Source organism: Cyprinodon tularosa, unplaced genomic scaffold (genome assembly GCF_016077235.1).
Source record: "Cyprinodon tularosa strain WSP-4 unplaced genomic scaffold, ASM1607723v1 ctg346, whole genome shotgun sequence".
NCBI classification, from domain to species: Eukaryota; Metazoa; Chordata; class Actinopteri; order Cyprinodontiformes; family Cyprinodontidae; genus Cyprinodon; species Cyprinodon tularosa.
In genome coordinates, this window is record NW_024039059.1 from 1,922,449 (window position 1) to 1,949,101 (window position 26,653).

At 36.6% G+C, this 26,653-nt stretch overlaps 1 protein-coding gene across 3 annotated transcripts in view; it reads left to right on the forward strand.

The window, feature by feature from the left end:
- LOC119789752 (transcription factor SOX-6-like) overlaps nucleotides 1-26,653 on the forward strand; it is a 169,002-nt gene that overhangs the window by 88,909 nt on the left and 53,440 nt on the right. For all 3 annotated transcript variants that reach the window (XM_038294811.1, XM_038294809.1, XM_038294810.1), the window contains 2 exons: nucleotides 10,677-10,849; nucleotides 15,486-15,554. In XM_038294811.1, the coding sequence (XP_038150739.1) occupies nucleotides 10,677-10,849; nucleotides 15,486-15,554 (242 nt within the window). The remainder of the gene's footprint in view (nucleotides 1-10,676; nucleotides 10,850-15,485; nucleotides 15,555-26,653) is intronic.

Genomic DNA, 26,653 nt, shown 5'->3' on the forward strand with positions numbered 1-26,653 from the left:
TGGATGGATGGATGGATGGATGGATGGAGGAAGGATGATTGATGGATAGATGGATAGATAAATGCTGAATGACTAGATGATGGATGAATGGTTGGATGGATGTTTAGATGAATAGATCATGGATTGATGATGGATGGATGGATTATGGATGGATGACGGATGGAGTGATTGATGATGGATGGATGGATGGATGGATGAATGGATGGATGGATGGATGATGGAAGGTGGATGGGTAGATGATGATGGATGGATGGATGATGGAAGGTGGATGGATGGATGAATGATGATGGATGGATGGATGATGATGGATGGATGAATGATGATGGATGGATGGATGATGATGTATGGATGGATGATGATGACAATTAGTAGTAGAATATATTCTATTGATAAGATATAACAAAGACAGGTTACAGCACTCAATACCTTGAGTTTTGGAGACATGGCCTGTTGGCTGAATTGAACAAATAAAGTCTTTGGCCATAATGACAGAAGTAACAGTAGTAGCAGTGTGTTGCTGTGTACAGGTGTTGGTGCACATTAGAAAAGATAACATGTTTCACCTTTAAAATATTCAATCTCAATGCGAAATCTTAAGATGTTATATGTATTTACCAAAAATACAAATAATAAGTTTGGTTTGAAGGAATTGGCTAAAATTCGAGCAAATTATGAAAAATATCCCAAAAAAATATTTTTTGTACTTTAAGCTCTTTTTTTTTCTTTTCAACAATCCAGTCATGTGTAAGCAATTTTAAGCAGTAAAATTTTCTTTGTTTTTATTTTGCTAATGATTTGAGATATTTGCGAGTGACATAAGACCACATGAATCTCCTACATTCACATTTTACATTACATTTACAGTGAGTACTGTGTTGGGCTAATTTCCTTGTCTTGCCACATGACGGAAAAATTATAAAACACATTTTCAGGAAGCCTTTACTTATTCAAGGTTATATGTATATATAAAAAAATAACAGCTGTTGTTGGAAAACCTGATGAAGACCTAGAAACCGAAATGTTTCCCGTCATGGATGATTCAGTGGATTCTTCTCTCGGCTCTTTTAAGCTGTGTAGTGGAGCTGCTCACAGGAAAAGAGACGCTCTTGTCTCCTGTTAAAGAGGAAAGCTTTTCCTCTGTGGAAAAATCAACTGTGGAGAGCTTTCTGCAGCACAACACTACAGACACTGAGTTTCATTTCAACACAGAAACATGTGTCTGCCCCCCTTTCTTAATTGTGACCAACTCCATTTCTAATTACCTTTACAGAGAAAAACAGCTTTTACATCCATGAGCACCTTTTGCAAATAATAATTGGACATCTGTTATAAGCTCTAAAATAAACCCTTCCTGTTGAGCCGAGCTGGGAATTGCAGAAGGCAAAATAACAAGCTCAAACACATGCAGTCTGCTGTCTCATATATATATATACATATATATATATATATATATATATGGTTCTTCATCATTTATGTAATAAATACTATTAGTCAGCTTTAAAAATTTTAATTTTTAAAAGTTTGCTGATCCTGATCTGATAGGTTTAAAAAAAAAATTTAATGTAAGGTTCTGTGAAATCAGTTTTCTACAGCTGATAAAGATGTCCTCGTGGTCCAGTGTCCTGCTTCTTTTAGATTCTTCTCTGTTTTAATGCCTGACTAAAATCGCAGAAATACCTCCTCAGTATGCACACAAGGTTCCCCAGAGATTATTGATTATTTATTGCCCTTATCGTTAGATTCAGGTGTTTCTGAAGTGGAGGGACCTCCAGGACTTGAAGTGAAGACCCTAACATGAAATGAGCATATCAGTGTGACTAAAGTTTAAAGAAAAGTCCATAACTCCTCAGCATTGAGCCTTTCAACCAGAACACAGAGCTCGCACTGCTGCGCTCTGTGATGCATTTATTCACTAAAAGTAACCAATCGCAGGCAGTTTGCCTTCTCAGAGTGGTTTTGTGTATTTTAAATTAAACTACTCAGAAGAATATTTATTACCGTTGTGCACTTTTGGCAGCATTCTGACTCCATACTAACAACTGTTTTGGATTGTAAATGTATTAGATATCCTTTAAAGTAGTTAAGACATTTCAAGTTATGAAATAAATGATTTAATGTCAATTTAAATATATACAAATATATTCTAAAATGAAAAGAATTACTTTGGATGTTTACACTGCAAAAATGATACTAAAAGTAAGTAAGAAACTCAATATAAGATAATAGGATAGCTTTTTTTTTTAAAAGGAAAAGTCCAGTCATATTCAGAATTCAAACTTCTGAAAGTACTTTAAATATGAATTAAATATGAAATATTAAATATGTCATTACATACTGCTCAATAAATTATACGTGTTTTTTTATTAGGAGTAGTTTCATTTGAATGTGCTTTACTGGAGACAATCATGTTTGTATAAGAACACTACTGCCACCTACTGGTTTGTGATGTCACGGTGCGGTATCGGCTATTGAGCAAGTCCCAGTGCTGTATCTGGTGTTTGTCACAACGTGCTATTATCCAAGTCATCTTGAAAACATTCTTCTTTGAAATGTTGGCTCCATATGGCTCCAGTTTTTTCTCTGGCCAGAAGTTCGATAGCAAATCATCCCTCTTCAAGTTGGCAATCCAATGACGAACCAGTCCGTGGAGAATCATGAATCGGAAAGGAGAGATAACCTTTTTTTTTCTTCACTTTTACCCGATGTATAACAACATCCAACTAACATGCACGTGGACATTGTCAGTTTAACTGTAGCTCTGGTGAATTTCAATAGTCAAGCCCTCTGGAAATCTTAAATGTTGTTGATTGCAGATGTTTCTAGTAGCTCCCATTGATTTTGCTCGTAAAGCGGGAAGAATGGCGCTAGGCTTACCGCACCGTGACGCCTCTTCCGGAAGATGTCAGAAGTGAGGTGTTACTATATTTGGGCAAAAAATGGCCGCTCCCAGACTCTGTGATTGCGAAGAAAAGTTATTGTATTATAGCAAAATCTGTTGGCTATTTTTTGGCATCAAGACAATTATTCTTATTGCCACATTGGCAAACAGGACAAAATTACTGTTTTCATTGTTTTTACTGATTAACACTAAATTCATTAAATCACCGCAAACAATTAGTTTTAGTTATAAATAATGATTCATTGGTTATTCCTTGCTAACCAGACTTTTCCTTTAATATTTTAATCCTAAATCAGCTGTTCCCATTGGGAAAATTTTCCTCTTACCTACTCAAATCAAAGGAAAATGCATTTATTTCAAGAAAAAACAGACTTACTCATTTCTCTTGTTCCAATGTGAATAAATAGAGTGGATATTTTTAGGGGTCTCCAGTTTTTTGCGTGTTATTTAGAGATTTTACAGGCTGACATTTTTAGGACCCTCTTGCTCTATAATAGAGCACACATGTACACTGTGGTAAATAAATCAGTTTTGAGGTTTGAGTGACATGTAATAGAAGAGAAATAAAACTATTTCATTAGAAATATATTAAAATGATCAACAGAAAGTTAACCCAAAAAGAGAGTTAGGTCTAAAGTGTGGATTGATAACAAATTCTGAATGGTTAAGTTTTCAATACTTAATGTACGTTTGAATTAAACGAGCAGGAACCTGTTATGCACAAATAAAAAAAAAACACTTCAAAGTCACTCTCAAACAATGTCTATAGACTGGTTTGTTCTACTACCTTTTGAATCCCAGCAGATTTACCCGTTTAGGGGCAGCTGCTGTCTAAAATGAGAACTGCAGTTAGAACTGTTTGCATAACAAAAAGGTAACATGATTCATGTTTACGCCAGGACCAGGAAGTTGTCACAAGTATATCTGAAGCGTCAATGTAACTATCACAAACATAAAGTAAACAAAGTGAAGTAATTAAAAACGTTATGATAATAACCTGGAAAATTTAAATGATAAAAGTTAGCTTTTATTCTCAGCTAAAATTTGCTTTCAACCTGGAACATTTATAATTTTCAGTATTTTCAAATGAGAAATTCCTTTCTGAACTGAGAAATAAAATGAATTTCTTCATGCATTGTTGCTAAAAACCAAAAAATAAGTCAAATAAATCCAGGATATTTTCAAATAAATCAACAGAAAAAAATTATAAAATCTGATTTCTTATTTGTCTTTTATTACCTGTTGTAAAACTCAGGTAACATTGGTACGATACTATGTTTGAACAGCTACTTTTAGGAAAAGCCTGCTTGTCCACCACACTAAGCTGGATATTTGGACACATGAACCGTCTCCTCACAGGAACACTCACAGATGCCTCTGTTCTGCCGCCCCAGCTGAAAGAAACGCCCTGATTAGAGCGGAACGTTTTATTTCTCCATGTCGGTCTGGCTGACCTAAATATGCAAACACAACTGTTGCTATGCTCCTCCTGACACAACAACCTGAACTTACTTGTAAACCCAGTTATTATAAGGGTGAAGAAAACCAATGACCCTCTTTAATTCATCAGTGCTCCTAAAAACGTGTGGCGTGTGAAAAGTATGTGGAAAACATTTCAGCTTCGTGGTTATTCATCTTCTCGAGCTTCATGATGAAGCTGTTTACGATATTTCACCTCAAAAGTTTTTATCTAAAGCTTTTTTTGCTCTTGAGCTCTTCTGTCACCAACAATGTCTTAGCTAACAGGCTGTGGTCTTGCTGCAGAGTCGATCTAAATGATTCCTGCTTCTCATATGCTGCTCTGTGACATTGTTCCACCATGTTGTTTATATACAGTATTTTGCGGTGTGTTTTGGTTTCTATGTGCCAATCAAGCTTTTGCTGTCTGGTACATAAGAGGTCTAACCCACAGAATCTGGGTTTGACTGACTTAGATTTATACCACAAAAAAGAGGGAGACTTTAACCACTGGATCCTTGAGTGTCGCAGGAGTTTTCAGTCAATCAGGAAATTAAGGAATATCAAATGATATGTCTGTACGGCACAGTTTGTTACTTTCATTGATTAAGAAATTGACAATAATGCAAAAGCTCTTAATTTAATTGAGGAAAAAGAAAAATTTTTCAGTATTTTCTTATGAAGTGAGAGTTTTGCCAACAGTGTCACACATAATAAATAGTCATAGGAGCAGTTTTATTTAAAACATATGCAGGTGAACTAATATCCACGCACATTTTGAACCTTTTATACGTGCCGATTGAATACCATGAGGTCCCAGTGCGTCACACTATGACTCCCTGCTCCTTCTCTGCTCTCTTGCTATTTATCCTCCTTTTGATTCTCTTCTACTCTCCTGTGAAAATATTTCTGTGGCTCATCTCAACTGCTGTCATTTTTGAGGGAAAACTGATTCTAGTATCGCGGGGCGACAGTGGCGTTGGATGTAGGAGTTTGCCCTGAAATTGAATAGTTGACAGTTCAAGCCCCGACTCCGACTTTCAGTGTCGTTGTGTCCTTGGGCAGGACACTTCACCTGCATTGCCTACTGATGGTGGTCAGAGGTGGCGCCAGTGTACGGCAGCCCCGCTTCTGTCAGTGAGCCCCAGGGCAGCTGTGGCTACAATGTAGCTTGCCACCATCAGTGTGTAAGTGTGTGCATGAATGGGTGAATGAATGTAGTGTAAAGCGCTTTGGTCAAGTCTCCTAACTTGAATAAAAGTGCTATATAAGTACATGCCATTTACCATTTAATATCGATACCAACCTTTGTACGGATATCGAACATTATTCGGGTAAAATATCAATACTTTCCCCTCCGATATGCACTGACAGCAGCAGATACACCTAAGTCTCTCTGTCTGTATCACAGCAATTTGCATGGTGTGGTAATTTTGTTATATTGTCTTAAGATTTTGTTTTATATTGCTTTAAAAATTAGTTTTGTTAGTGTTCCATTGATCCATCTTTCCATTGCCATAATTAAGTAAAAGTCACAAAAAAACCCGACAGGTCAACATTTTCATGATACATCAAGCTTAACTAAAAAAAACGTACTTTCTCAGGTTGGCTCCACCCTCAAAAGTTTACATTAACATAAAAAGAAACAGGTCAACACTGGAGCATAAGATGCAAGACAGCAGAGAATGAGTCATGGTTGTGAAAACCTTTAAAATGCATGTGGAAGGAGTGCATTTGATAAAAAAAAAAAATTCTCCTTTTGAGTATTAATCAAGTACACTTTTGGCAGAAATCTAAGGCATCTCTACTTTCTGTTATGATGTCTAAAGGGATGATATTTGTCAGAAAATAAATGTAATTTGTATGTGATTATCATTAACATGTAAGAAAGGGAATAAGTGAGAAAAGCTATAGGCTGAGATTTCTTTCTGTGCTTGAGCCTCTTGGTGATTTTACTTGCATTGCAATTTTTTCAAGCCTTTACATTAAGATCTTCTCTTAAACACAGTTAGTAAAGCCAAAGAACAGATGGATGGAAAGCGTCTCATTATAATGTTAGATGCATGAGCTGGCACATCTGGCTGCAATAATCATATTCACATTCAAGTACCAAATCCACTATCTTCCTTTTTTCAACATAAGTCTTCCCATGAAAACATATGTTACTGTCTGTCTGCAGAAGGGCGTCAAGGACAAAAACAGAGAGATTTCAAAATCACTCGTCTTTATTCATCAAGTTTGTGCACATAAGGAAGAAATTTTGCTTCCATAAGAAGCAAGACAACAAAATGTTATAATATAATGTTAAGGATAATACTAATATTTAGGCCTAGTGATTAGCTTTTTATCATATATAATGTATAGCAGTTGTATGAATATTATCAAAAATATAATATGTTTTTGGACAGGATTTTGAACAGTTAATGCTCTTATGATGGACGCTAACAGGACATTTGAATTGAAACCTGAACTTAAACTGATGAAGACGTTGGGGTGTTTTGGTTTAAATGCAGAGCATCCACAAACAGAGAGAGAAAACAGCTAATGGCTTTCTGTTTTGGCTGGTGACCTCAGCAGGTGTCAGCAATAATCCTGATGGATAAAAAACGGAAATATCTCTTAAGGTTATTGGTGCCAGAAAGCGCTGAAAGAACGCAAAGCAGCACGTTTGGAATGCTCCCCCCGTAATCCACAAAGATGAATCATTGAACTGTAATCGCAGTTGCTGGGATTATACAATGGGTCTCACTTTTTTTTTTTTTTGTTAAAGAATGTGGGGAGAGGAATATAGAGGAAGTCTGTTCTTGTGCGTTTGAGATTTGTCGGGGTTATAAAGCAGCCACCAGTTAGCCAAACAGTGAAAATAAGGCCAGAGAAGAGTACTGATAGTAGCAGAGGATATAGATGGGGATGACAAGGAGAAAGGGAGGAGCTGGAGAAAAAGATTTTAAGCACTGAGAAAGGAGGGGAGGAGATTGGAAGGCGTTGATGGAAGAGGAAAGAGATGCAAGAAGGGAGTAAGAGAAAAAGCAGAAGGTCCTAAAGCTGTAAATAAGATAAAAAGGAAGGAGCAAGACATTCCTAAAAGAGAATAAGGTTCAAATCTGGAAAAGTGTAAATAAGAGAGCTGGGGCACAAAGGGAATGCAATATACAAGAATTACTGGGTTAAAAATGAAAGAGTAATTTAGCATTTAAAAAAAACACAGAATGAAGAATGTTGTCTTTAGTATGCGGGTGCTGAGGGGTCACTTCCATGTGTGGGGAGGGACAGTCTCTGGTAGCTACAATAGTGGTCTGACAAGACCACAATGGAGACTTTGTTAGTATGCAGGTAGTGTTGGGGCCACCCTGCAGTCTCTCTACATGGCCCCAAGGCAAAACTTTACCCCCCAAACACACACACATTCCATGTTTTTGTCTTGCTATATGTAGTGAGGACCATGGGTTGACCTCCGTTGATTTTCAGTCATTTTCAACCCTTTCTATGCCCTAACCTAGAAAATCACCCTAAACCCAACCATCACCAGGGCATACCTCACCCTAAACCTAACCTAAACCCAATTCACACCTTAGCTCTAAACCTGACCGGTAAGAAAAAAGGAAGCGAGGACCAGTTAAATGTGGTCAATTTAGTACAAACGGCCCTCGTTTGATGGTGAAATTGTAAAAATGTACCTCTCACACGCACATGCACACACGTACACTGGACATGAACTTCTGAACATGATGAACTTCAGTCCATGTGTGACATTTACACATCAAACAGGACAAATATCTAAACACATTAAACCAATGAAAAACCAATTTAAATGAGCAACATGAAACTTATTATTACATACAGAATTAGAAAAATTTGCGTTTTTATTGCAAAACAATAGTAAACAAAGGCTTTTTTTGCATAAAAGGGTTGCAAAAATGAAAGTTTTGCTCTTTATAAATTTTCAGAATCATATATATAAACTATAAATAAATGAAGTCCATTCTGCTTCATGGGTCGACATGATGTACCATCTCCTAAAAGCCAACAGGATGTAGTCAGATTAGTTGGAAAAAGATATATAAAAGGTACTGCAGTTCGTTTATTTGCAGTTATATGCTGGTCTTTTAAGCTATAAACTGTCTTTTATTTTTAATGGATCAAAAAAACAAACAAAAAAAAAACAAAGTAAAGTCAACACAATCTAAAGCCCAGAAGTTGAATCACGGACTAATGGTGACGAAATAATTGCACGCACGTGTGAGTGTGCAGCCCATCAGGTACAGGTGGTAAAACCAGAAAATGTTTGAATTCATTCTCCTGTACTCTGTTTCCTCAGTTTAGTAAATCTTTCTGTCTGGATTTCAGATTCATTCCCTCTGTTTACTGAATTGTACAAACAGATTAGCTAAATCTTTGGCTACTGAATGCTGTTGTGGTTTTTCTTTTTAATGGTGCTGAGGGGATTCATCTAAACACAAACTAATGCAACACCAGGAGAGAACCAAAGATTTATGTAGCTTCTGTATTATCAATCTCTAGCTATAACAGTAGAAGAGGTCAACAGTAAACATGGTAGTGACACAAAAATCTTGACAATGTTTGCAGTAACAGTGTTACATAATAACATTATTAGAAACTGCATTGAAAAACTAATCTATTTACTTTTTGCATATTGGTAATGCTGTTATGTTAATTCCAATCTAGAGCCACTGTTACTACAACTCAATCAATCAAAGCGACTTTTCATAAACGCAAGCTATGCGCAGCAGGCAGATTTCGCCTGGTTTCTGCTGTTTCCTATGTAAATCCTGGGATTATACAGTCCTTCTTTTTTTTTTCTTGAATAGTGTAGCCCCTGTTTAATTGTATTGCGAAGTGCATTTAATTTTTGTTCAATTGCTAAAAAAAGGCATGATTTTTCTATGTTAAAGTGAGTTGAAGGCTGTCAATGTGCAAAAATATATAGTTCTTTATTTTCTTTTAATATTAACAAAATCCCAATCACCTCTATAACTGAACTTTCATTATTTTAAGATCCGATAATCCAAATTCTTCAGCATTTTAGATCATATAAAGACATGCATCGTTACTGCAGTTACAGCAGTTATCGACTACAGTAAGTGACATAAATTTTGCAGTAGTTAAAATATTAATTCAGTTACTCTTTCAGAGACGTAACTTGTTACTATAGAAGTCTCAGCATTGCTTTTGAAACCCTTCCGAATTATCACAACAGAGAAGGAATGCGGTACATCGGTTACATCTGAATTTACAGTTTTAAAATATTGTCATGTCTTCTACTCTTGGTGGATAGAGATGTTAGCATTTCTACAATGGTTTGATAGTGAGTTTAGAAATGTTATGTATATTTATTTATCCAATTTTTCATCTCCTATGTAGCGAGGCTACTATCAATTGCATTTTCTCAAATAAAATGCTTGTGAATTCATCTTACAAATAAAGTAAGGTATTTTATTTTCTGATTTGCTTTTCTTACGTTTTGCAAAACAGATACCATAAGTTGAATGAAAATAACTTTTAATCGAAGCCTCAGATGATAAGTTTAATGACTAACACTGTATACAAACTGTGAAAAATCACAGGCTTTATACGTTGTTATGACCACAACTGGACTAAATAAGCCAGGTTAAAGTATTTCAGAAGATGAAAAGACATAACAGGACCATTTTCTTCACACTCGACTAAAACCTTCTATTTTTTAATTAGAAGGCAAATGTTAGCAGTGCTGTCTGTCTCTTACTGTGTTACCGTGTGAAATGTTATGTCTATGGAATAAGACTGGAATGTTGCTGCTGTCAGCCCATAAACTTCTCAAAAATGCCTAAATCATAAACCTGACAAAGGTTTTTAACTTCTACCTATTTTCAAGAGGTTAACGCAATCTTCTTTTATTGTTCTCCAGAACAGACACTGGTAGGTAACATGTAGAGACAAGATGGTAGATAATAAGTAGTGAGATGTAACAACAAGTTTGAAGATTTATGGGAATTTAGGTATGAGAGCTTTTCAAGGTACTAAACAAGTTGTTTTGAATTTTTGCCCTAATCTTTTAAAGGTGTGCTTCCATTGTGAAATTTTGTTGGAAAACAACCATCCTAAAGTGCCTCTGGAAATGGAATAGTTTCATCATCATCTAACTATGCAGCTTCCAGTGCTGTGAGAGATTAGGAATTTGTATATTTTTCTATCTGTAGAAATAAGTTGTCAGCATGATACTGTGGTGATTTTGATATGCTCTTAACAGTCTTACTCCAAGCTTATATTTAAGTTAATTGTGTAATAGTAAAGTGTATTGATGATTTAAAAATTTCTTTAGGTACACCGGAGTCACTTGAGGAAAAGGAGCGGCAACTTTCAACCATGATTGGTCAGCTGATCAGTCTGAGGGAGCAGCTTCTGGCTGCCCACGACGAGCAAAAAAAAATGGCGGCATCACAAATGGAGAAGCAGAGACAACAGATGGAGTTGGCAAGGCAGCAGCAGGAACAGGTAGGAATTCATATTAGATTGGTGGGATCCTGGATGAGTGACCACCTATATTATTTGAGAACTGGTGGAAATTGTGACTGTTGGTCAGCAATGGAGAAACGAGAGAAGAGAAGGACAGCATGTTTTTAGGCAGAGAGAGAAGTGGAAAGTAAAGAATTTAGAACCGTAAGTAGGTGCTTCTAATGTCTGGCCTAGGACAGGAAAAGCTTAAACATTGGCTAACAAAATGAAGAATGTGTGTTCAGGTGACCAAGTGAAAGGTATTAAGGCTTGAACCTTAGAAGCAGGATTTGATCTGTTCTGCCATGGTTAGTATTTGAGGAGATTTGGTTAAGGAGTTAACCTCAAGGAGAAAATTATCAGGAATTATCTGAAGGTAAAAAGAGTGTCTGAAAGGATGGAGCTAGTAAAGGAAGATATGATGTCTAGTTTTGTTAGTGGTTAGGCTCCACAAGTGAGTTGTGAGTTAGAGAACAGGGAGAAATTCTGATGTGAATTAGATGAAGTGATGCAAAATAAACCCAGAAAGTCGATGCAATCAACTGGTCTTCCTAAGATAGAAAACTTTTAATCAATTTGACTGTATGATCTGGTGAATTGTAAAGTCATCTGAAAGAGATGACATGTGTTGTGAATTGGCGCTATATAAATACAGTGAAATGAAACTGAATTGAAAATAAACAACAGAAAAAAGATTGTTGAGTCAAATGATGAAACAGTAGTTAAAGCTACACTGAGATAAGTCAACATCTGTGTGTAGCAGTTTTGAACAAAAGTGTTACAGTTGCAGTATTTACCTTGAGGGTGGTAAGGGAGAAGTACAGAGAGGGTCAGGGTGACCTGCATTGTTGCTATGTAGATCCGCAGAAATAAATGACTGGATGCTGACGAAAGGAGCAGCGGTTCACAAGTCATTTTATTCACCAAATATAGATAATTTCTCTAACGATAGAAACAAACATTTCCTCTCTTGTGTACCACTAGTTTAAGGAGAAAAACTGTAGAGTTGTTTACATTTATACTTTTAAACATGTATCAGTAGTTTATATATTTCTGTTAATATTTTATTAAATAGGTAAAGAATTCTTATGGGCTGTTTTCTAATTTAAAAAAGCAATGTAACAATTCTTTGTATTTAGTCTTTTTTTTGACTTTCTAAATACATCGTAGACCCTACTCATACTCATATTCATCATCTTCCACTTTACCTGGGAACAGGTCATGGTGGGCTGCAGCTAGGAAGAGGAAGCAGAATGTTTCCTCTAGCTAGTTCGGTTAGCATAGGGACCTCCTGACATTCCCACCTGTGGCCAGGAGCTAGATAGAATAGCCTACCTTTGTGACGAACCTAATGTCCTCATCTTCATATATTTTAGGGTTTATGATGGAGACTCTGACTTTGTACTGTAGTAATTGCTTAATTTGTAGGACTTTTTTGGTGTGATTCTTTTCTTGAAGGTTATATTCCCAATTTGACCAGTATCATCTCTCCATCACGTCCATCATACAGTACATACAGTACATCATACAGATTCTTCGGAGCTGCTTTTCTACCTTTGATAGTGTTCTTACTGTCCCTTTTTTTTTATAATCTGAGCAGAAATCAGTTTATTTTGGGTAGGTTGCAAGTGTCTAGGATAAGACCAAAGGATAAAAAATGCTAAGAAATGTTTATTTTTTGTCCCAATGCAGGGAAATTTGGAAGTGGCAAAAAAAGAAGACAAAAGACACAAAAACTTACACAAAAGAGAGAATAAGACGTAGAAGGTTCATTTTATTCTTTCTTGAAACGGGCCTAGAGTTGTTCAGTGCAGATTTTAGTTAAATAGGCATATTTGTGTCGATTATTATGAAGCTAAGCAAACCTGATAATATTATTTGGGATGGTCCACAAATGTTATATGTTACAGGTTTAAGGCCATACTATCACAGGTTGCTGACAGGTTTGCTTTCACTCTGATTAAATTAGATGAAAAAGGACTTTACGACTTCAGTCGCAGATCACAGTCTAAAGTCAACTCTCTGAGCTTTAGGGCATGAGTCTAATATCGCTCTGAAATCTTTGGTTTTTGCAAGTCAGGCCCAAGTCTAAACCTTCATCCATATCTAAAACAGTAAGGAATGCATTTGTTTCAAAATTAGCTGTTAAATGAAACCCCTACGTAGTATTTATAAATAAAGTAATATATTATCAAACTAGAAACATATTCTAAATAGCCTAGATAAATAGCAATCCCTTTCTGTCAGACTAGTTGTGGTTTTGGATTGGATGCAAAAACTTTTAGTGAAACAGTGAATTTAGCAGTGGTAAAGATTCCCAAATGTAAAGACTTCTTTCCCACCTTATAGCGCCTTATAGCTTGACACCATGTATAAGCACAAAGTGGTAAAAATTGAGCTTTGCGCAGTTGGGTCAAGTGGACATTTGATTTGTGCCCATCCTGTGTGGAACTGGTGGACAGTATGTTTTTATTCTGATTCTCTCCTCTTTACCATTCTTTATATGGTCAGCTTGGTTTATTTACATAATTTAAAAAAATACATAAAATAGCATTTTATGTTTCTAATAATTTCTTGCTAATATTTTCTTATTGGTATCTTTTTGTGTTCACCTACAACCCCAAATAAATGTTCTTGTGTTTTCTGTATGCATATTTCGGACGCCCCTTTGTGGACTAAAGAACTTTAAGAAATCGATTAATAGTCTATTAACGCACTTTTTAGGTGAATAACTAAAATTGCATAATTTTTGAAAGAGGAGAAGAGAGCAACAATAAGCAAATAGGTGTTTTAGGTGTGCTTTGCTTTGTTTTTGCTCTTTGTCGACATGTCACCATGGGCTGGCATATGACAGGTTCTGTTTGGACACGTCCACACCTCCCATCAAAACACATACCACCTTTCACAGCTTTACAAAGGAGCAAGCAGAATGGGGGGAGTGAAAAGAAAGACAGATTCCAATATCAGCCAGTCATTTGGCTGTTGAGACTTGATAGGATAATGCCCTACAGACAAACCCAGAAAAATCTGCTTTTAATGAAATATGACATGTGTGCAAATGGGGCGCCGCCTCCCATTCAGAAACCTGCAATTACGTTTCGGAATAAATATACTAAACGATCCCTCAAGAAGAAAAGGCAAGAAGCAGCTGCTTTACTGTTTTTTTTTTTTTTTTTGCTCAGAATGGGTGGAAGTAGTTGGAGAAAAACTTCCTTCTTTAAGGAGTCTTAAGCTTTTACAACTGGCAGGTCCCTGCCAGCCACCACAAGACAAGACTCAACCCTTTAACCTGACAAAAAATGTTTGATATTAGACAATCCCTAATTAGTGAAGATGATGGCTGCTTGTATTTAAGTGCATAGAAGAAGGTTCCAAATGGTTTCAAGGTGTTGTAAACATGTCATTGTAAACTATGAGATGTGTTTATATGCCACGGCAACATGTTGCAAGTACTGTCAGCTTGACATGGTCAGTTAGCGTAAAGATAAAGCTTTGAATTCAGGCAGATATGACTGCCGAGACCAAAATATATATATATTTTTTTTCATAGAAGCTACTCAGTAGGGAAAGATTTTTCTTATTATTTTTTATCATCATCATGAACACATTTGCTTAATCACTTCTTTTAGCCTTAATTTGCATGTTATATGTTTTATGTTTCTGCTTATTGTAACTTTTACAACAGATAAGATTCAGCTTATAAGATGTGGGCCACATTTTGGAGAAAACTAGGGATATTTTGTGTGATATTTTGTTTTAACAGATCATAAACTTCAAAGAATCTTTGATAAGCGTTAAATATTATAAAGTTTTATTCATTATAAAATGAGATTTTGAGGTACAAATAATTAACAAAAATTATATACAGTAGATTGAAAATGTATTGATAAACCCCCCTAATGTAATTGCCAATAGTACATTATGCTAAAAAATAGATGCTTACAACCTTTTTTTTTTCAGCTTAAATCATTTTCATTAACCCATTTCCCTTGACCATTCAAATTTTGCAAAAATATTTAAGATATCATATTTGTTTTCTTGCGAACATTGTCCCAGTTCCAAAGCAGCATTTAAAATGATCCCAATAGTAAGTTGTAGCAATTTAAAGATGGTTAATAAATTTGCTTTTAATGTTCACTGTGGTGTAAATAAATAAACTTTTATCATTTTAAGTATTTAAAACTTTGAACCAGAAAGCTCTTCCGTTTAGAACATAATGGAAGCACAACGTACTAACTTTGCAAATTACTGTTTTTTCCTATGTTGTCTATTGCTGTCACTCTTTTTCTGTCCACCAGTTTCCCAAAGGGCTAAAAAATATTTAACTTTAACAGTTATGTGGATTTATTTTTAGTGTTACTGTAACTGAGTGTTGTTGACTTGCCTGGTTAAGTAATAGATACACGGATACAACAGGTCCTCCAGCCTAAAGTGTTCAGGCAATGTTACATGCTGACAACAGCCGGATAGTTTTTGCTTAGCAGATATACAGTGGGCTATAGTGAATGGCAAAGTAAGATTTTAGTTTTCATTTTTTCTGATTAAATTAAGTTCTGAATGATAAGTGCCTCACAGCTGCATTGCTGTTATGCAAGTTAAATATTGACCCTTCTGTTATTTTATTTTATTTGTGCAGATTGCCAGACAGCAGCAGCAGCTTTTGCAGCAGCAGCACAAGATCAACATTCTCCAGCAACAGATTCAGGTTAGTCCGCAGATACATTTTTAGACTCTGCACCGACGCACCAAACTCTCTGTTCAGTTATAAAGAAACAAAGGGAAAAAATGTCTGAAATCTCAAATTCTTGCTCTTTTTTTATTTTGATCATCAGTTTGTAGTTGCAGACCCTGTGCAGACTTGTTGGTCTGGACTTTCTACCAAAAACAGTTTCTTAGAACCTCCCTGGTGATGTCTGGTGTAAAGATTACTGCAGTTACTCCTCATATGTCAGTTGTGGCATTTTCTCTAAGAACTGAAGACTTAATTTTAATGCTCTTATTGCTGATATTATTACCACCTTCTGGCAGCTTACAAATCGGATGCATATTTTCTCAAAATCAAGGAGGAATAAACTGTCCATAGAAGTATTAAGTATTTTTGTTTCCTTATTAGGGATAAAAAAAGAACAAATGTGGCTTAGGAGTTCCTTTTTTTTATTACTGGCAGAACCTTTTTTCTGAATTTGAGATCAAATTAGTTGGAAATTTAAAGTGAGCTTGGTCGCTGCATACAGTATACGGGAATCCTAGGAGTTAAGGATGAGGAGCGTCTGAAATGGCTTAGAAATAATTTTTCTGCTTCTGAAGAGTCTGTAGAGCCATTAAGAAACAAATCCTGCCCAGGTGGTCTTGGCTTAATAATCTAGCATCTCTCTGCTAGATCCCACTGTATGCTATGTGTGCTGGAAAAGAAAAAACAAAAAAAGTAACCAAAAACTGGTCATTGGCTTTAGATAGCTTGCTAGCATGGGGATCTACAGTTATGCACACACTAAAACACAATAGTGACCCACTAATTGCTCTGGCCAAGATTGGATTATTACCTTTGGCATTGATTGCTCCAAGATGGATGTTCCAGGAAGTACAAAGGCTCCTGCCTTCTTTTTTCTCCTCTAACTTGACTATATATCAGCATTAGTAACTGATTTTAGCATGCAGAAAACTGTCCCATCCTTTTGATTTAATTTATTTGATATTTATTTCTTTTTAAAATAATGTTATTTATCTTACATTTCCTTCCTTTTTTCCACTGTCTTCCACGTTTAAAGAAGCGTTTTTTGTTTTTTTTTTGCCACCTGACACACCTCCTTTTAGAACCGCTGCATGTATGCAACCCGACTTGGCAAGAAACTGCTGCCAGCTGTGAACCAAATGCTGTCAAATTTGCACACTGTGGCTAATAGCCACGTGGGAATTTGGTCCAGATTTGATCACTTTATTTATTTACTTTTCCTCGTGTGCTTGGACTACTTCTAAATTAAATCCGCCAATCTGAATTCACTTAGCGCTGTGATTAGCTCTGCCTTGTATCCAGGTTTAAATTTTCCTGTACTCTGGAGGTGTGATGGGGTTAATCAAGGGTTGTTTTCCCCACACTCTATTTTTTTTTATTGCGAAACCTCACCTTTACTGTAGATCTTAATAAAGCTTGGATCAGACTTCATTAAGATTCTCAGCGCCAGGGGAGAGCAAGACCATAAAAACAGGCTCCTCCTGCACGCTGGGAAGCAGTGGATACTGTGTCATGTTTGGTTTTGAGGATGAAGGGATGTGCAAAAAATAGCTCTCCTGAGCAACTTATTATCGTACAAAACTTCAGGAGCATCAGCTGTTAAAACCGACCTCTTGATTCACATGTTTTTTTCTCTCACAATTCTCTCTGCATAAAAGGCTAAACAATAAAAAAAGAAACATTTGTTTTCATTTTAAAAGCTAATGAATAAATTACTCCAAGCAAGGTTACAGCAACTTCTTGTCGTTTGTTACAAGAACAATAGCACATCTTGGCAAGAGAGCCCAACTTAGCAAGAAGCATATGGAAGATCTACTGTACGGAGGTGTAGGATTATTATGGCTAAGCTCCAGGGTTTAGTCACTGGGGTACGGGCTGTTTACGCTGTGTCGGATGTGTATTGGCCTTAAACACACAGGCAGCGCCGCGGCGGTCTGTTTCCACTTATCATTTCCAGACCTGAGCTTCACTCAGGCCAATACTCAGAGGAGCTGACCGAATGCTACTGTTTCAGTTGAAAAGAATAGGCCTCAGTGTGCCAGTTCTTTACATCTCAATTTGAAAAAAACTCAATCTTGCCCAGATGGTACAAATAACAAATCAAAACAAAGTTTTCTGCAGAAAAATTCCCCTGCATAATGAAACTTAGCCGACTGCAGTTTTAACCATGATTTTTTCCCCCTATTATTGTAAACTTTAACATTTCATAGATCAGAACTGACATATCTGGAAATAAAAAAATGTATTAAGAATCCACTGAAGGGTGTTTATTTTTCTAAGTGTGTCCCGCTTGTCCTGTTTCGATTCCTGGATGGTGTGAATGTTTTTCAGCTATCTTGGAGGGGGAGTTGAGATCAAAGCATCACAGGCTTCCTGTCATGTGGTTTTAAATGGGTCGAAGAAACAGCAGGACATCTGCAGAGGTTAAAGAAATGCTTCCGAAAGCGTCGTTCAGATAGATATATTTACAAACATGTTAGATCTAGTAGTTTGAAAAATAATTTGATTTATTTTGGTTGTGCTTTGTTATAGCGAGTTCCAAATGATCAAATAGTATTTGATATGAAATGGGATAAAATCTGTTAATATTAAACATAGCCTTCAAATAAACAAAACCAATATGACAGTGTTGAGAAATAATTGTCTCCTTTTATAAATCATTGATTCATTTTGATTGACCTAATTTTTCTGGTTTAGTCTAGCTAGCCACATCTAGGCTGGTCTACTACCAGACCTGCTGAACTCTAATACTGGAACCCAATGCCAGTTCTGCAACTTAGCCTATAAGAAGAAACACATCTTGCCCCATCAAAATAAATTTAAGAAAAGATTTGAAAGAGAGTAACAGGTCTATCGGTATAAAAAATACTTTAAAAGCCATCCTTTAGGCTTTGGGACTTCAGCAAATCGAAGTAAAAGCCATGTTTCTAAACTGGAGAAACTTTGAAAGATAGACCACCTAGTCTAGGCATGCTAGCCACCAGCTTTCAGGGCATTTAACGCAGGTGAGTACTCACCCTCTAAATTACCATACCCGGCATTTCATTTGCTAGCTCCGCCAATCAGATACCGGAGCCAGCCTATCATTAATCAGGTTAGTGGCTCACATCTGATATAGCCTCCTGATCCGAGGGGGTAGGCACTGTTGGATGCACAATAGTCTTAATCTTGGCTCCAATGCCGCACCATCCATCTCTGGCCTGGAGCGAATTATTTACATTTCATCCCAACCCATAGAGAAGATGATATAGATTGGATGATATAGTGGTGCCTTTGGCCTGCTTGCAAGTTGCTGTTGCTCAACTGGCAAATTTCTGGCGAAATGTCAGGTGACCAAAAGCACATGAAACTAGTGATTTTTTTTTCTTTTTAAGTTTACTTGTTCGATGTGAAAGCACCATAAAGAGCTGCAGCCCTAAGTTGTTTCATTCAACATACCGTTCATGATTTAACAACAATCAGAGTAGCATCCATTGAGGAGATCCAAGATGACCAAGAATACAACAAAGGCACACGTCTTGATGACTTCAAGGCTTTTGACAAATATTCTTTGGATTAAAGATGCGCACAAAGCCTTTTACAAAACCATCCTAAGCATTCAGGCATTATGGTTGTAATGTGTTTCTTCAAGCTGCTTTGCTGCTTCTCCACCAGGATCACGTAGAGTTGTAAATAGAAACACTAAGTCTTCTCTCTGTCACCAAAAATCCTAAAGGAGGAAGCGCAGCCATCAGTTTCTAACTCTAAAATCAAGCACATTTTTCTATTAACTATTTGTTATGTTTATATTTTATTAAAATATGACCAGAAAAAGCAAAAGCAGAAAAAAATGATATTTGTTTTTGTGCTACACCAAGAAGAGACAGTTGCTATTAACGCCTAATCAGACACATATGTACAGTTCGGGCCTTGCCCCGACACAAACAACATACACACATGCTCGCGGCGGTGGCGGGCCCTTTGTGTGCCATATAAGCAGTGGCCCAGCCCAGCCTGGTGGCTGACAGGCATGTGTCTTTGTTAAGTCAGTTCTTATAATGGCTCTCATATGGGGCCCATTTCCTTCAGGCCCACAAAGACGCAGGCCCTAACCGCACCGCCTGGGCCCTAGCTAACGGGCTAATTAATGACTGCAAAGCCGCACTCCTCCTCCTCCTCTCTGTACTTCATTTATAACTCCTCCGTCTCCTCCTTCACCCACCCTCCTCCGTCTTTTCTGACTCTACGTTCTCCTCTCCTGTTTTCTTATTTTGCTGGTTGTGTCCTGCGCTATGATTTTGATATTCTTACCCCTTCCTGTTGGGCTGTTTACAAAGCGATTGATCATATTGATTGATATGCTTTGTACTTTGAATAAGAGTCTATGAGGACTAAATAATTACCTATTTTATTAGTCCTGATAGTTTTTGGCCCTCTGTAATTCAGCTGTTTTAACTGTCTGAATTGGAGCCAAAAGCTCTTCTCCTGTCAGAGCTCCAGACAAGCACAAGCAGAGCAATCCACTCACTTACAAACGTGCACCAGAACCCTTTAGGAGGCTGTTAGATGGATACACAGTCTACAAGTCAGCACACACAGCCTTTAGACCGCACTGCAAAGCCCATGTTGACGATTGAGTTCACCTGCTTTATTCCTTTTATACATCTTTCAATTTGACGTGGCAGTGTCCTCTTGTCTGAGGAAGTTGCCTTCCATACATTTTAGAATAGTTGCTTCCTATTCTTTTATATCATTAGCCAGTGTTGTAAAATATGGTGTCATCTATAAGCAGGTTCACCCATTGTTCGGTCGGTTTGTTAGAGGTCAGACCCACTTTTTTATTTATTTAAGGATCTGCTGCCCTTATGTTTGCATATTCTAAAATTTGTTGTAAATAATATACAAATACATTCAGTTAGATATTAGATTTAAGCATATTTATGTTGTCATAGTCCAGCAAAATTATCAGTAGAACCAAAATGGTTAAAACTCCAATGTGTAATTGTACTTTAGTGGCTCGGCCTTATTATTTAGTGATAGATTTTAGACTTATCAAAAAGAATTAATCTACATTTTGACTGAAAACTTCAGTCTTCCTTTTGTGTTTTACTGTAGAGCAAAGGACCTTTCTGTCGGTCCCTTGGTGGTACTTTAGGATTTCTTTGGGGCAAATTTATTTGGATGACTAGGCAAATAGGCTGTGCTTTTGGTGTATTCCTCATGTTTATTTGATAAAAAAACTTGTTTCAGACCTTTTTAGCTTATCTCTTGTTCAATTTTACCAGCATGTCCACATCACTTAAAATTTAGGAATTCATCAAACTAAATGTCTAGTTTTAATGTCTAGCTCATGTTTTTCTTTACTAATACATTTTGATATATTATTTATTTATTGAGTTTAGTTACCTAATTTTTTTAAGTTAAAATGATTAATAAATATACCCTAAATATGTCAAAATACGATGGTATGAAGCGAAAACTTTGAGGGTGTGGATGTGGAATGAGGGAGAACAACTGACAAAGATTCAAACACAGAGAAGCCCTCAGGAGAAATAATTCACTTCTAAAGTGAGAAAAATTAAAAACTTCTTTTTTTTGTTCTTTTCAGCAGGACACTTTCAGTTGTTTTCACCTCCCCCATGCCACCAGCTACCTTTGACAAAAACAATAATTTTACTTTGCAGAACAAGTTCCTGGCTTCCCTTGATCTGCTGTAGTGTTTTAACATGTTAGTTTGGATCTGCAAAAACAAGTCAAAACACCAAAAACCGCTCAAAGACATTTACAGACTGACTGAGTGAAGTGGCACTCCACCTCTTCAACAAAGAAAGACAACTGTTTTTATCAAAGGACTCCTGCTAAAAGACAAAAAGACAATTCCACTGTAGCTAAAGCTGAAATGAACATTTCTTTTTAAAGCAGCAGACTTGGTAATTTTCAGCTGCTGCAAGTTGATCTCATGTGAGATCAAGATTGTGTAGTTTCCTATGTGCCTATCTCCACATATGTCATGCAGTATTATTAATCTTATCTTTAAATATCCGTCCGTCCATTTTCCATCACACCTATACCTGCTGGGGTCGCAACAGGTTCTGAATCTCCAGCTGTCAATGGGCAAGAAGCGGGGTAAACCTTGGACAGGTCGTCAGTCTATCATAGGGAAACACAGAGACAAACAGACAGAGACAAACAGGACTAACAACCATTCAGTCATGTTTTTGGACTGTGGGAGGAAGCCAGAGTAACCGGAGAGAACCTATGCATGAACAGGGAGAACATGCAAACTCCATGCAGAAAGACCCCGGACCTGGGAATCAAACCTAGAACCTTCTTGCTGCAAGGCAGCAGTTCTACTCACTGCTTTACTGTGCAGCCCCACATCACAACAACCCTAGGTAAAATTATCTATTATAATATGTGACATTTGTTTGCTGTTATTTAATAAAACAAATACAGGGAAAAAACACACTGAACAAAACTTTTAAGTCCTACAAAATACATTTCTTTTGTTTTCCTCTTTGCATAAATAGCAACTAAAGAAGCAGCATTAGCTTAAAAGGGAAAGTCTGGTCATATTCAGAACTCAAACTGCTGAAATACTTTACAGCTACAGTGTGTAATAATTACAGGGATATACAGTCAGAAATGTAATATATTATACATAACTATGTTATTTATCATCATCTACGAGCTCAGCCTCTTAACCTTAATATTTGTGTTGCCTTAGAATTCGTTATTTATAGCTATGGAGGCAGACATCTTTGCGCTACGGCAGCGCAGAGCCAACAAACTAGCGATTGCGAGATCGCCCATTACGCTCGAAAGTAACTACGGCAAGTTGAGAGAGATGAACTGAGACGGTACTGAACACACAGACTAATGAAATACTATCTGTAAAATTATCTATGTAAACAAACCTCATCACTTGAGAAGGTAGGTGATGCGGACGTCGTGGAAGACATTATGTCCCGTAACGCTCGCCGTACTGTTGGGGGGGGGAAGCAGTGGGGGGGAGATGTTCATGTTGCTGCGGTCTGCAGTCTGGACGTTAGATGTCGCTGAAAATTACACACTGTAGCTTTAAATATGAAATTATTACATATTTTTCAATAAATTATAGGTGTTTTTAATTAAGAGTAATTTCATTTGAATGTGCTTTAGTGCTTTTAGTAATACTAGGATGTTTTAATACTAAGAGATTTTACTTACTATTATACAAGTTAATGACTATATGAGATAATTCCTGTACTGACTAGGGAAGACCCATGTCCACATTACACACAGTGGTGTTCTGTTTGTCCATAGCTCAGGCAGTATTGCTGATATATATCAAGAAACCCCAAAGCTAGGGAAAGAGTAGCATTTTGATGGTGTTTAACCTGTTAAACCGTGATGTTATCACCTGTCCGTTAAAAAGGCACATGCTGTTGTTTCCAAACTACTGAGAAGAAAATAGGTCTAAAACTACACTTTTGGTTCTCTCGATGTCATTCTATTGTGGAAATTTAAAGCTGTAATTTCTTGAAAACAAAATAAATTAGAAAAGTGATGAAATTATTTTTTTTTCTTATTTTTTGCTAAAAACAGTACTGTTTTATTTTCCCTATTCTTCCCCAAAGACATTGAGAGCCACTGTGGAAACTCCAAAGAGCCACTTGCAGGTAGCAGACCCCTTATTCTAAGCGATAGACCAAGTCAAGTGTCACACTCACATAGCTGTGTGCCTACCTGCCAGACAACGGCATATTTTTCTTTCTCCTCGCCCCTTCTTAATCATGTCTACATAAAGACGTAGCACATACATGCCCGTTGGCCCGGCTAACCTTGCTGCCCTTCGAACAACAGCGCCATTAATTCTGAGTGTGTACACATGCTCCATGCTGCTAAGGTGTGTATGTCAGTGTATGTCTGGTGGGCAGTTAGAGTACGGGGGACTCCCTGTTTTATTAGGGCCTAAGCAGAGGGGGGCCCACCGCTGCCCCACCTTCTCCGTCCATTCATCCAGTAGCACCCCCCACCCCTCCCCTTGGTAAAAGGAGATCTTTGTGTGTTTGCGCTGGAGAAGCTGCCCCAGTCAGTCCTAGTGTTCCCAGAGGAGCACAATGAATGGGAGCATTTTGTCCTACTCCATACCCCCTTCTCCAATCCTGCTTCAACACCCCCCAACCCACACACACACACACACACGATCACACACTCCAATACTCACTCTTTTTTTTTGTGTATTTAGCCATTTAGAAACAGACTAGTTTTCCTTCTCTCGCACGTCATAAGGCGTTAGACTTCTTATCTTTATGGGAGGGTATGAATGTATGAATATATGTATGTAGAGGAATGCCCCAGCAGTGCATGTGCTAACATCTGCATGTCTCAGAAGATATTGATCTTTTCAAGGGTGATTGGTTCTGTCTGCAGTCAGCAGTCTGTCGATATAACAGTGAAAACACAATCTCATTTCAGAAACTTCACGAATTTTCACATTTTTATGTGGGAACTAGGGAACCACATGTGGAATATAGGAATAGGAATTTACTTGTGAAGGATGGTTTTCTTTCTAAGGGTATTGTTGAAAGGTCTAATTAAAGCCATCATAAGTGCAAAAAACATACATAAGATATACCTATCTAATGTATGTTTTGCATCTTAGGTACCTTTTTTACGCTAAGACACAGCTTTACTTTTTCAATAACCTGTGCAATAACCTGTTTCTCTATATTTAACACTCAGTTCAATAACTTAAAATATAAATATTCATCTATGTAAATACCCACTTAAACTCCCTGTGCAATAACCCTGTATAACAATTCCACTATAAAAAAGAAAAAAAAAGAAAAAAGGTGTCATATGTGCACACACTGTATACCAGTATATACCCCATGCACCTTTTTCTTCCTTTGGCACATTCTTCTTCCCCTTTGACTTTTTGAGCTGATGTAACAAGTAAATTTCTCCACTGTGAGATCAAGAAAGTCAATCAATCAATCAATCAATCAATCAATCAATCAATCAATCAATCAATCAATCAATCAATCAATCAATCAATCAATCAATCAATCAATCAATCAATCAATCAATCAATCAATCAATCAATCAATCAATCAATCAATCAATGCTGTAAATGTTGGATTCTCTGCATATAATGTTGGTGTTATTAATGCGTTCTGTTTCAGTAAGATTGATTTATACATGTAGGCCATATATGTTAGAATAAAAAAGAAAGGAGTAGGAACCCGTTGGTTAATCATTATCAGTGTCTTCTTAATTTTTTACATCAGCAGTATTGCAAAATATATATATATATATATCTTTGTTGTAATTCAAGTAATTAAATCTTTGAGTATGATCACATGAAACCTCATCCCTAAGGCTGTGATGTTCAGTAAAGAAAGAACATTCACACTATTAATTTAGGTGGAGAATGAGTGATGCTGTGTGTCGGTTTAACTCTGAAACACCTGGATACCTGAATAAAAAAACCTATTGTACTCATTCTGTAAATTAAAAAAGTTGTTTTCCACCTCTTCCATGAGGATCTCAGTCTTTAAGCCTCTAGGAGGAGATAGACATATTGAGGTTATTCTTTACACAAAGAATGCTCCCCATTAAACAAAATCATGCAAATTAAGCTCTATATTTTTTTATATAGATGGATTATACATTTTTTCTGTACCAGGACTGTCAACAAATTGCTCTTTGTCTATAATTATGGGGTAACTGGTTATCTTTGTATTATTTTTTTGCATTTTTAAATATTTGCAATATTTATTTAGCATCAAAGCTATGGTAATTACATTTCTGTTGATATAATAATCATAACATCATAATAATCATTCTGGTGCTTCAGAAAGCACAAACCAGTCAAAAAGGATTCTGTTCATCCGTCTGTAAGTCCCTGTTTAGTCATGCTCTTTAAACCTCTCTGCTGCACACATTAACATCCCAGAGGAGAGGCATCTTAATTAACTAATTCAGCGGCATAACACTGTAGCATAGCAGAGACATAATGATTGCAAAGCTTTGAACGCTTATCATGAACTTTATCGACGGTTCAGCAGGCTCTGGGTCATCAGTGAACTGCTTTTAAAGGAGATTAATCTATTTAAATGGCAATAAACTGGTAAAAAAGAAAAAAAAATAGTTTGACTTTGTTGTAGTTTTACCAGAAAAAGCAAAATATGTTTAGTTATACAAATAAGAAAATGCAACGAAACAGAAGTAGGAGAAAGCGGATAGAAAGTCGGACAAAGACCTCATAAATGAGTGATGATCTGACCGACAACATACAGCATAAGAACACATGGCAAAGTGTTAAGTGACTGGTTTCAGTGAGAACGGGTAATAATATTGTGTAAAAAAAAACAAAAAACATCATTATACACTGTATGTACATTTTTACTCTGTGATGACATCTACCCTTACTCTTTACATCCAAGCTTATGTTTAGCTGTAAAATCTTTAATGAAAACAGTTTTTTGCTGAGCAGGAGAGTAAAGGATGAACAGAGTTGGGCATGTTTTAATCTGCTAATTAACCCAAAGAATTATCAAAACGATACATAGAGGGTTGTTTTCTCTTACTTCATAAATCTTAAGTTTAAGCCTCCTAAAATGTTGTAGGTGGGGCGTTGTTACTCCTTGATCTGTTCCTAAAGCACTTCAGAGTTGGGTAGAGTAGCCAAAAACTGCTATTAAAACGATTCAACCAGATACACCAAACTCTGGTGTCTTAAAGATGCATTTAAAATAAGTCATAAAAATGCAGTAAAAGTAAAAAGTAGCGATATTCTCCCAAGAATATTACTTAAGTTAAACTGAAAAGTACAGCAAAATACACCTACTCCTAAAACTTTTTTTTTCCCTTTAAAACTTACTTAACTAAATGTAACTAAGTAAATGTAAGTAGTTACTACAAACCTTTTTTTTTGTTTCATATTTTGTACCAATGTTATGGTTTTTAATGCTGTATTTTATTGTACTTGTGTAAGTATTCTGCAGGATTAGTTGAAACAATACAATAAAGGAAGGATATAAACATTCTGGATGGTAATGAATATAAATTGCAGTAATTATATGGTCACAATTAAATGTCCAATA